The sequence below is a fragment of the Engraulis encrasicolus genome, chromosome 14, assembly GCF_034702125.1.
Source record: "Engraulis encrasicolus isolate BLACKSEA-1 chromosome 14, IST_EnEncr_1.0, whole genome shotgun sequence".
NCBI classification, from domain to species: Eukaryota; Metazoa; Chordata; class Actinopteri; order Clupeiformes; family Engraulidae; genus Engraulis; species Engraulis encrasicolus.
This window is the reverse complement of record NC_085870.1, coordinates 12,598,820-12,610,978: the sequence shown is the minus strand read 5'-3', so window position 1 is coordinate 12,610,978 and position 12,159 is coordinate 12,598,820. Positions and strand designations below refer to the sequence as shown.

The window sequence follows — 12,159 nt, the reverse complement described above, 5'->3', positions numbered from 1 at the left end:
TCACGCAGCGGCGATTGCTCTTGAACACGCCCTCACCTCCACATTAGGTGCGCGTTTCCCTTCCGCAAGAAGAACTTAATAATTTTGAAGTGAAATGTTAAACAAAAAAAAGGTAAAATCTAGTCATCCTTGGTTAGGCTACATAAAACATGAAGAAGTTAGTCAGATGGGATTCGCCATTCTTCATCCTAAAATTGATTAGAATGCAGGAAATTGCATCTAAAAAACACTTTTTTTTTTTTTCTGGGAGAGGACTCCCAGAGCCTCCGCCGACTACAGCACCCCCTGGTCAAAATGAGTTCCTGCGTTCCTGTTTGGGAGCAATATAAAACAAACTTCAGAGAAGGGACAGTTGGGATGAGTTTACTAACACTCCCCAGGCTTTGTTTTACAGTTGTAATGAGTTAGGTGACAGACCTTCATTGACACAGCAGAGGAGGCATCGGGCTGCATATAGAAATGAATGTGTAATGAATGTGAATATAGACATAAATGTGTAATATGTTGTTCAGCCCTTTTAATGGAAGGAATTTTGAAAAACTGGCCCTGTGACCAGCACCCCTCATGTAGAATGTGTACGCCTATGTGTGTGGGGGAAAAGGCATAGCCTACCCTCTTAGACCCTTTTTGTCTATGCGTTACACACAGTGATCTTAAATTCTTATCTCTGCTCCTATTTTGTTTTATTATTGTTTTCATTATATAGACCCCTGCATGAGGGACAAATGAAACTGTGTTGTAAACAGAAATGATTCACTGTACTGCATTTTTTGACAATGACAATGTACTACTATTATACATGTCATGGGTAAAATGGGTAGCCTTATTTCTCAAAATATAAATGGCTGAAATGTTGGCCCAGGCCTATAGTTTCTCCATGTGCCAATGTCATACTTTACTCATTGTTTTGCCGTTTTGCATTCACGCTGTGTGAATACAACAGCCACAACAACCCCCCCCCCCCCCCCCCTCCCAAAGGCCCGCGTGAGAAGACACCACCACCCCCCACCCCACCCCGGAAAAAAAATCCCTGCTGCCCCCATAGTTTCCAAAATTTCTGTGGGAAACACTGCTATAGATATTTATGAAAATCTGAGGTTGTTTATGAAAATCTGAGGTTGTAGGCCTATGCTGTGTTTCAATCAGAATTATGTATTCTTTATTGTGTTATATTAATTAGTAGCATTTATCAGTGTTCTTTTTTCAATCCCAGACATTTCAGGTGACCCCTCATGGGGTCCCGGCCCCAGTGTTGAAAACCACTGCCTTAGTGTTTCCCTTGTGTGCGCATAAGTATCTTGCTTCAGTAATGCTTAATTTTAAGATTAGACACAATGTAAATAAAAATGGGCAATTTTCTATCTGATAAACTTGGCAATTAACTACACCGCATGCCAAGTGACTAGGCCCTAGTCTCTACAATTACCATCTAAATAGAGCCAGAAACCTACGCATAGGCTGCTGTGATTTTCAAGAACCCAGTCATTTGCCAGTAAGCAGCAATAAATTACCTAAATGGAGTATATTTAAATGACATGAACACAGGCATTCATTTTTCTTTTATTGTCAAATTATGTGCAATGTGAAGTTCACAGTAAAGATCAATTAATAGTTACCAAAGTCTCATATCATACAACCAAGCAAATAAAAGTTGAAAAAAAAAAAAAAAACTCAAATGAAAAAGGAAGAACTCACTGGTGATATCCACCCTGTTGTGGACACGTATGAACGCTGCGTGAGCCAAACAAAAGATAGCAAGAGCTCAATAGCATTTAGCACGGAGAACAGACAACAGCACAAGGTGGATTTTATCCGCATTGTTTCAGAAGCTTTTTGTACAACGGATGACTGGTGTTTGTTGAGAGGTTACTGTATGGAGTTAATATCTGTAATGCTGTGTGTGGTGTGTAGTTTACACTGACACTGAAGCTGTGCAGTCCAAAAAACAAGCAAAAAAAAAAAAACCAGCATATGTGGTTTCTGTTTGAAATTCTTTCCTTTCCTTTTCTTTTTTTTCCTCATAATCCCCAGAGCAAACTTTTTCTTCTACCAAAAAGCTACGAGTAAATATAGAAAATAATACACCCATCAGACATACAAAACAAACAAAGAAGAAACAAAATCACATCTATTATTCAAGTTGGGAAGAGAAGAAAAAAAAAGTTTTGCTTAAAAAAAAAAAAAGGAAAAAAAACTGTGCAAGTACAGCAAACATATGGTACAGTATAATACACATAAAACAACATTTCTTTAAATACAGTACTGTGTTTTAATAACAAATAAAGATCCTGAGAGTTGTCCGGCTGTTCAGATTTCTGCACCTCTGAGTGTCTCTGCAGTTCTGCAGGGCTGGGTAGGAGGAGGGAGGGAGGGAGGGAGGAGAGGAGCGATTGGATGGAGGGATAGAGAGGATAGGCGTGGAACGACAAGCGAGGAGGAGCCCTTCCATCCCTCCCCAGAGTCATGTGATCCTCAACCCATCGCGAGTTGAGTGGCACGGGACTTGCAGAGCTAAGCTGTTATCTGTCCATTTGTTGGCTGTTATTACACCACTGCCATTGCTTGCTCTTCATGGCAAACGTAAAAATCACAATACACTTTTTTTTGTGATTTTTCACTTTTTTAAAAAGGAAAAAAAAAATACAGAGGGTAAACAGAGCTTTAAGGTTTTTTTTAACGCCCTGCCTCTCTCCCTCTCTCCACGAGATTGCTTTGTCACCTTAGACTGATTGAAAAGGACAGCGTTTCACTGTGAATTCACAAAACACAAGGACGATGTAGTGCAAAACTCAGGACCTGTGGGAACCTGCATATGATCAAAACTATTGAAACAAAAAAATGAAAACACTCGCAATCGTGCTACAAGGGACGTCACCCGATGGCTGTAATATCTCGCAGTTCTGTACAAGATTGTCAAAAAAGCAGCACCAAAAGTTTTGTTTTTCCATCTGTATTCGCTTTCCACATAGTTCCTCTTGTGACATTCTAGAGATACTTATACATAGACACCGATGCAACAAATGAATCATGATGCCACGCCATCTTGGCTCATGCCTGTGATGGATGGATGGGTGGGTGGGTGTGAGAGGGGAGTAAGATGGGAGGGTTGCGTGTGTGTGTGTGTGTGTGTGTGTGTGTGTGTGTGTGTGTAATAGTTTGCAGTGGCAAGGCAAGCCATTTCGCAAGTGAGGAAAAACAAAAGCATGATTCAGTGCAACTCCGTAGGCCTGCTGCTGCTTTTTGTTTTGTTTTGTTTGTTTTTAATCGATAGGCACATTGACATGATCCCAGGAGGATTCTGCACGTATAAAAGGCTCCCAGGAAAACAACTTCAGGCCACTCTCCACATCTCCACTGCCGCAGGTTATTCTGAAGAAGACCCACAGATCACATTGATTCGAAAACACGACAAAAAAAAAATCAGCACCACCAAAAGGTTTTAGCTTGCAACAATAGTTAATGCACTTTCTCGAAGAAAACTGAGGAATATGTGTCGATCTCCTGAACCACCTCCACCTACTCCATTCACACGATTATCTTCTACGGTTATTGCTACAAACAAAAACAAAACAAAAAAAAACCCTAAAACTAAAAAACGCACGTTCCAGACCACAAGGGCGCATTTCAACAAATGCATTGGTTGGCCTTTTAAGACGTCCTGTCTTAATGCAAATGTCCTGCCTGTTCTAGAGTCAGAGGCAAAGTCCACAGAGATCCAGCTGTGGGGAGATGTTCTACTCGGACCCCATGGCCCAATAATAGAAATGAGAAATGAAAGCACCTTCCTGCTCCTCAGTCTTCCCTTCCCTTCCCTTCCCTTTGCTTCGCTCCTTTCCTGACAAGGACACGACAGCTCTGTCAGTAATAACCTATTGCCTGGATTCCCCCTCTACTCTTCCCCAATGGTTCACAGCTATATTCAGCTGAATTCTACTTTTTGTATGCTCTCCAATATGGAGACTAAGAATATTTCTAATAGATGTTCTGGCTGGTGCAAGTTCGTTTTTTTTTGTTTTTCTTTTCCTTCTTTTTTTTTTTAAGAGATCTGGATGCTGAGAGGGACCAAAAATTGTCCACCATACTGATTGACGACACAAATATTCAAACATAAGAAAAACAGAAACAAACCCATACAAAACAGACAAACAAATAAAATAAGACCTAATTCCAAACAATAACAACAAAATGTGATACATACCAAAACTGGTAAGACAAACACAAAAAAGGAACATACATAACGAAACGCACAACACATAAATAGGTAAATAGGTATTTAGATATAGTGGGGAAGCATGTCGCACAAAACAGCGCCATGAGCAGTGGCCAATCACATCTTGGCAATGCGACAGAATGCACCATATTGATAAACTCACTCCCATCATCACCACCGCATGCACACACACACAAACACACTCAATCTTAAAACATAAAAAAACCCTCAAACTCAAAAAATGTTTTGTTTTTAAAAATGGCCACGCAGGAGGAGGCATGGCAAATGGTACAAATAAAAAAGAGAACATAAAAAAAATCTATTCATTTGAAATCTAGCTAACTATCCGTGAGCACATCCGCTCACCATACCCGTATGAGCGCGTGTAGCAAGTACAGAGGCTTTCGCGTACTTAAGCATTTCGTGTACTTGTACTTCTGCCGCCAATGCTCTCTGCATAAACCCTTTCCAGAGGGTACGACTGTCACCAACCTCAACTGCATGCCATCTAAAAACTGATGAGGGAAAAACCAAAACAAAAAAAGCCCAATCTTAACCCTATGATTCCATGTCTCTCAGATCTAGAAAATGACAAATGGCTCAAAAACAAGTCTTGCGAAACCATATGATAATTGCACTTATGATTCATTGTACGGCTGTAAAACAAGTGATTGAGCAAGTTGCTGCTTGCCCCATTAGACGAGCCCATTGTCAAACAAAATGGCCGCCGGTAGGAGCGGGAGCAGTCACCCACGACAACAACTAACGCCAAAGAAAACCAGCCAATCCCCAATCCTTGGGACAACTCCCGACACTTGTTTAAGACTTGTGGATCCAGATGGGTCTCTGTACTAAGACACACATGCAGCTCGAGGGGTTTCCCGAACCCCCACAGCTAAATAGCACCTCAGGCAAGTCAGGTGTGGCAACCCCTTTCTCCCTTCTTTCTTTCTTTCTCTCGTTCTCTCTCAACCCCTTCTCTTTCTCTTTTCCCGCCCTTAACTAACGCCTGACCACCGGCGAGAGGCAGCCAATCAGAGCACTTTGAGAAGACACTGCGGATAGAGCTTGGCCACCACGCACTCGAAGTGGCGGCCCAGGTCCCAGAGGCGGTCGGGTGTCTCGTAGACCTTGCGCCACTGGTCGGCGTCCTCGTCGTACTGGTAGAGGGAGTTCTTGCGGCTGGTGCGGAAGACGTGCTCCTCCACCATCACCTGGGTGGCGCGCACGAAGAGGTGCAGCCGGCCGGCCAGCTGCAGGGCCTTGATGTAGGGGCTGGTGGCCTGGTCGAAGGGCAGGTCGCCGCGCTGGCTCCAGCTGTTCTGCTCGATGTCGTACACCTCCACCGTGAAGGTGCGCTGGTGGTTGCGGCACACACCGGCGATGTAGTAGATGCAGCCGCGGTGCAGCACCGCCAGGCCCTGGCTGCGCGGCACACCCATGGGCGTCAGGTGGCCCCAGTAGTCCTTACGCGGGTCATAGAAGAAGAAATACTCGCCTAGGGGAGGGGGGGGGAGAGAGAGAGAATAGGAGAGAGAGAGAGAGAGAGAGAGAGAGAGAGAGAGAGAGAATAGGAGAGAGAGTGAGAGAGAGTGAGAGTGAGCGAGAGCGAGAGCGAGAGACAAACGTGTTACAGACTTAAATTAGGAGAAGTACTGGGCTGGACAGAGAGAGAGGGGGAAGTGTTTAAGACTTAGAAGTAGAAAGTGTAGTATTTTCAGTAACTTATTTCCAGAATTGATGTTGCTTGTTCAAAACGGTCATTCTCTTCAAGGGTGTGTTAACTATCAACATCAATTTCTGAGTGTTCCTGATATGTACACTTGCCATACATGCATACATGGATCTTCTCCATGTCCGCCATTTGAATTATCAGTCATAGACCTATTCTGAAACAAAAGTAATTTTTGGTCAGACTAGTAGATAAGCTCATTGCTTTGCAAATATTCATGAAAATAAATGAGTAAAATTACACACTGGGTCTTAACGTCAAGCAGTCATCTTGAGAGAGCCAAATTGCACATTGTGAAGGAGTGTGACAGGATCTCAAGAGAAAGCAGGCTGAACAAAATAGTCAGTCAAGTTAAGCATGAGAGAAAGTGGTTCAGAAAGGCAACATTTCAATCCTCCTATATTAATCCATTCTCAGACTGCCAAACACTTGGAAAGAACAGTTTATTCTAGCTGTGCTTCATTATCCACTTTCAGAGAGAGTAAGGTGTGACAGACTTGAGGTAAGCAGCAGCCACAGGGCCAAGTTGCACATTGTGAAGGAGTGACAGAATTTGAAGAAAGGAGAAAGGGAGATATTGGATTCTGAAAAGCAGCCTTGACATAGCCTAGTCTGTATCACAGACATGTCCCACGTAGTTCTTGCCACCAAAATGAGTGTGGCCACTTAACATCTACCTAAACATTTGACACTATACTGGTCAACTCATGACCATGCACATGCACATGGCCAATAACACTATTGGCACCAAGGATTTAATATAAAGTTAGGATTCATTTAAAGGCTTTGTTTGACATACGAAGAAAGTAAAGCACTCCTAAGTCTTAAAAGTCAAAAAAAGAAGAAAAAGAGAAGAGTGCCGCATTGGGTCAACTGTTTGAAGAAAAATTAGGTGCTCCTCAGAAAGGACGTGAGGAACTTCAGTACATAGTTTGTGACTAGTCCCAAGATGTGAAGGCCCAAACAATAGGCTACTTGTTGAATGTGGTAGTCTTAAGGATCCAAGGCACTCTGATTTTGGTGAAAAAAGTTTAAAATCCTTTATTTTAATGCATAACGCCTACGCGTTTCGACTGCATACCAATCTTCATCAGAGCAAACCAGAGTGCCTTGGATCCTTAAGACTACCACCTTCCACAAGGAGCCTGTTGTTTAGGCCTTCACATCTTGGATAGTCACAAACTATGTACTTAAGTAAAGCACTCCTTGTTGTGTTACACTTTTATTGGCCCAATATAACTTATGCACCCAGGACCGAGCCCTATTTTCTTTGTGAGTTGAGTGCATTCTATTATATCTGAAGCTTAGTTTGAACCTACAACTCTGGGGCGCGCTTCTCAAAAGCGTAGTTGTTAGCCAGTAAGCAACTTGTGTAGTTGCCAATGTGAAATTGCCTTGCAAACAACAAAGAAGCTAGTCTAGTTAGCAACTATGGTTTAGAGAAATGCACCCTTGTTGTGTTTGCATCCCATAATCTCTCACCTTGTAAGATGTAGATCTTCTCCTTGTACTCCACTGCGCTGTGAAACTCCATGGCAACGGGCATGGGACTGACAGCCGTCCAGCAGTTGTCCCGGGCGTCGTAGCACTCCACCGACTTGAGCGCGTTCCGGCCGTCGCCCTCGTAGACGCGTCCGCCCAGCGCGTACAGCTTGCCGCACGAGTGCGCCAGGCGGCAGCCGATGCGTGCCCGCAGAAGGGGCGCCTTGGGTAGCCAGCGGTTGCCCGCGTGCTCGTACTGCCAGAAGTCGCTCTCGGCGCGATGGTCGATGCACACCTCGCTGTTGCTGGGCCGGTAGCCGCCGGCGATGTAGATGTCGTTCTCCGAGGTGACCAGGATGCCCACCTCCCGCAGGTCGTTGGGCGGCTTGCAGAGCTTGTACACCTTGCCGGCCACCGTGTCCAGGCACGGCACCGTTTGCTTCTTCCCTGAGTGCTTGTGCGCCGCGTCGAAGCAGATGACCATCTCGGAGGCCGTCATGCCCAGCCGCTGCGGGCAGCCGTTGGTGCCGTTCAGGTGGCCGTTCTTGTCGGCCGCGCCGCCGTCCTTGGGCAGCGCCAGGGCCAGCGCCGGCGGGATGCGGCTGCGGAAGGCCTCGTCCAGCAGGGGCAGGCGGATGCACTTGGAGAAGACCTCGGGCAGGTGGGCCTGCCGCGCCTCGCAGTCGTGCTCCAGCCACCGCACCACGCTCTCGTACACGTGCTCCTCCTTGGTCACGTTGAGGTCGTCGCTGTTGAGGATGCCCACCAGCTGCTCCTTGGTGAGCTGCAGGAACTCCTGCTCGCCCACCACGCACAGGAACTTCTTGCGGATGTAGTCCTGCGAGCGCTCGGCCAGCTCCTGGTGGCCGTAGGCGTCGGCGAAGATGTAGACGCCGATGCAGTTCTGCGGGTCCAGCCGGCTGACCATGAACTGGGCGCACTGGTCCTGCAGCGCCGGGATCTGGAAGATGCTGGCCGCCGTGAAGAGGGCCTGCACGTTGCTCTCCGACAGCGTGACGCGCGACGTGTACGCGTAGTCCAGCACCAGGTGCATGGACTCCGACTCCACGCCCACGATGCGCACCTCGCGCTGGCTGCTCTCTGTAAGGCCACTTGTGAACATGGATCTGCACAGACGAGACGTGGGAGGAAAAACACATGTCAAGTGGTGCCCGTGACAGTTGCCAAACTGCGTTTCTGTAAAGAATTTCATTTGGCTTTTCATTCATGGATCTGCACAAGATGTGTGAGAAAAATGTATGTCATGTACGCAAGTTGTCCAGGTGAAAGTTTCCAAATATTACATCATCATTTTCATAGAGCTTTGTCTTTTCATTCCTAAAGGATGGATCTGCAGACGCAAATACAAGATCAGCGTGTTTTCCATTTCTAAGAGCTATATTGGAAGCTCTGCCCAATTAGTTTAAAAAGTTGAGATATCCTTAATGTGAGTTAATCACATCATTACGTGTTCATGCACAGTGTAGCCAAAATTGTGAACCATCGAGCATAAAGTAAAATGTAACTGATCAATAAAAAGTGTCAATAAAATAATAAGAACATGCTTGGCATATACTGCACTTTCCAAAAACATAACCAATAACCAACACACTGACCCAGTAACACTGCCAACTGTGCAAAAGCCTTTTACACCATGACCACGGGTCTGCATAGTGCGGAGAGCGCCGACACAAACTGCAGTGTCACTGTGTCAGAGTGCTGGGTCAGGGTGTACTGTACAAAATAATTTTTAGCAACACTGTAAATGGTAGTCTACTGGCAAGGGCAAAGATAGCCTCCGGATCTATCTGCGTTGGTCAGATGTGGTTGCAAAGGCAAAGATAGCTTCTATCAGTAGTTTGGCAAATGTGGTTGTTGCGTAGTTAAAGAGGACCATACCGTTCTTACCTAAAATAAGGACTAATGGCGGCCAAGACATTTCTGTGACAGGAGAATGTCTTGCCATGGTCCACCTCCACCACGATGTCTGTCAGCTGTGCTTCGTCATAGAGGGCTTTCAGCTGCTGCAGGAGGTTACACGCGTGAAGAGCATCTACCCCGTTAAAGCTGGTGTTTGCTGGAGTTCCATTCTGCACTTGTAACAGCTTTCCGACCTCTGGAACATACAAGGGGCAACTCTCTTTTCGGTCAATGGAAAATACACTTCTACACAACCATTCTAAGTACTTTCCTGACAATTGCTAACCATCAATGTGCATCTTAATTGAAGCATAAACATGGTTTAATTGTGTACAATTTATTGACCAAGTTTTTTTTTTCTCTCTATGAATGTACATGGTAAGAAACAGCCTTATTCAAATGTGCTGCACTAAATCTGAGATCACTTCACAGGATTAACACAACCACTGAAAAGCACTCAGTTTTGAGTCCACTGAGCTGACTTAACATATGGTGAATCCAAGCTTTATACCTACCAAACTTTAGAGACATTTCAATCAGTGGGTTGTCAAACTTTAGAAAATGCCTAAAGCTCGACAGTTTCTACCAGAACAGCTGATAACTCGGAGAGAATCTCGGGGATTTTTACACAACCTGCCTGACCTGACAAAACAAAGGACATGTGGCAATAGGGTATTTGAGTCAGCGGATTTCAACAGCCTGCTACATAGCTTGTTGGCTAGCCCTTGGGCGTCAAGCCAATCTCCAAGAGCTAGCAAAATACAGCTGATACCAGCTATCTGGCTAACTAAAGTTAGCGGCCAGCACTTTAAGGCTAGCAAATTGTCCTATGCATTCACGACAGCGACGTACACAGCTGTACGTTAGCAAAGTTACACAGAGCGCCGGAGAGACGTGGGTGTTGTTTACATTGCGTTCATGTAGTCAAATGTTAACGAATTCGCCGAAAGTCAGACGCTCCTTTGCAATGACAAGTTAAATTATGCACATGTGAATCTTTTTGAGGGAATGAAGGCACTATCTGCTAATCCCCTACTAGAGAAGACCTACCAAAGTTAGCAAGCTAATACTAGCCAGCAATGGCTGACAAAATACTTTGCTTGCTGGTCATCTAACATTACTTGTGGTTCACAAACCAGACTACCTGATACATGTTCCGACAGGAAACTGACAGCACCAAGGGTGGGTATACCAAAGGTAAATACGTATACATAGCGATTATAAAAACAAATAGGTGTTCATGTCTAATGTTTACACAATCGGCAAGTTAGCTGGCTGGGTAGCTTGCTATCGTGCTAGCCCCACACTTTTTTCAACTGATAGAACCATTCATTTCCAGTTGGTCAACAATGCAATAAATAGTCACTCAAGCAGTACTATTTCACAATGAATCGATTATAAACCACACAGAAAACTTTCTGAACATTTTTCTAGGTTTAACAATGTGTTTTTAAATTTAAATCTTTCAGTGAAACGATTAAGAAGCTCTAACCTCCCCCGGCAGCCATTCTCGCCCAGTCTGTCTCGCTGCAGATGGTAAAAGCAGACGTCACCGGTGGATCTGAGCCCCGGAAACAAGCAACAGCCAATCATTTCTGTCAAAGTGAAAAGACTGACCAATGGCAACGTACTCCATTAAAGTTGGAGAATCAACACACAGCAACATCTTCTGGTGTGTGCTTACAGGTGCCAAAATGAATCCTTATCAATTAACTTGACAGGCCCTGACAGCCTCATTATCCAATTGAGTTTTGGTACACAAACGTATGCACATTACCTCTTAATGTATGTCCTCTACAAGTCTTCTGTTGTCCAGTCTTGCACTTTAAATGTCCGTATGAGCACTGTCTATGTCCATACTGTCTTAAGTCCATGTATAAGTACTGTCTATGTCTATACTGTCTATGTCCTTACCTAGATTAGTCTATGTCTGTATGGGAAAGCAAGAAATGTAATTTCAAATTCTTTGTATGACCAGTGCATGTAAAGAAATTGACAATAAAACCTACTTGACTTGACTTGACAAGGATTTCTGCATCCTGGAGAGACAGCATGGGTAACCTTGGCAATATTGGCAAGATGATAAAATGCAGTTCTGGTGACATTTGATGTGAGGATGGCAAGTGAGTGCAGCCATGATGTCAAGATTTTGAACAGTTGGACTATTGATAGCGCAGTCATCAATTTTCAAAGACAGTCCATCATATGGGGTATTTCCTGTGTTGATTTCACAATGAGCTCAGTTTTGTCAGCATTTACGAGTAGAAAGTAGGCTACTCATCCATTTCTTGATCTCAGATTTAAACATGCTTGCAAGCTTACAGCGTTGGACCTAAGAATCATTATGTAGTAGTATGCTAAATTCACCCTATTATTTACTGTATAGCCTGGCTATTTCAACTACAAAGCAGGTAGCTGTGAAAAAGCTGTCGTGGTTTCAGAGTTGTCAGTGGGTGGGCTTAATCTCTGTCTATAGCTATCTTTCCTCTATCTTACAGAAGCCAGTGGCAGGACATATGACTGAACTTGTCTGCTTTTAAACCAGCGCTCCTGCTTTATCATCATGGTGCATCGACGGGAGAGAGGCAGGAAATCTTCACTTGAAGGACACCGGAGCACCACAGATGTAATTCTTCCTGACTTTTATTAAGTGCACAACATGAATCAGGTTGTTTACTTAATAAAAATCACAAAGAATCGCATTTGTGCTGCTCGGGTGTTGTTCTTCAACTGATCCATAATTACTCTATTTGCATTTGTGCTAAATTGGAGGGATAATTTTAATTTGGAGAGACGTTTCCATCACACTTGGATC

The 12,159-nt window shown here is 44.4% G+C and overlaps 1 protein-coding gene across 1 annotated transcript; it reads right to left on the bottom strand.

The window, feature by feature from the left end:
- Positions 1 to 1,547: 1,547 nt before the first annotated feature.
- Positions 1,548 to 11,281, bottom strand: kbtbd8 (kelch repeat and BTB (POZ) domain containing 8). The gene is made up of 4 exons (XM_063214935.1): positions 10,837 to 11,281; positions 9,333 to 9,540; positions 7,425 to 8,551; positions 1,548 to 5,708 (listed from the first exon to the last, which is right to left on the bottom strand). Exons 1-4 carry the CDS (start codon positions 10,850 to 10,852, stop codon positions 5,245 to 5,247), a joined length of 1,815 nt encoding a protein of 604 aa, XP_063071005.1. The 5' UTR covers positions 10,853 to 11,281; the 3' UTR covers positions 1,548 to 5,244.
- Positions 11,282 to 12,159: the final 878 nt, after the last annotated feature.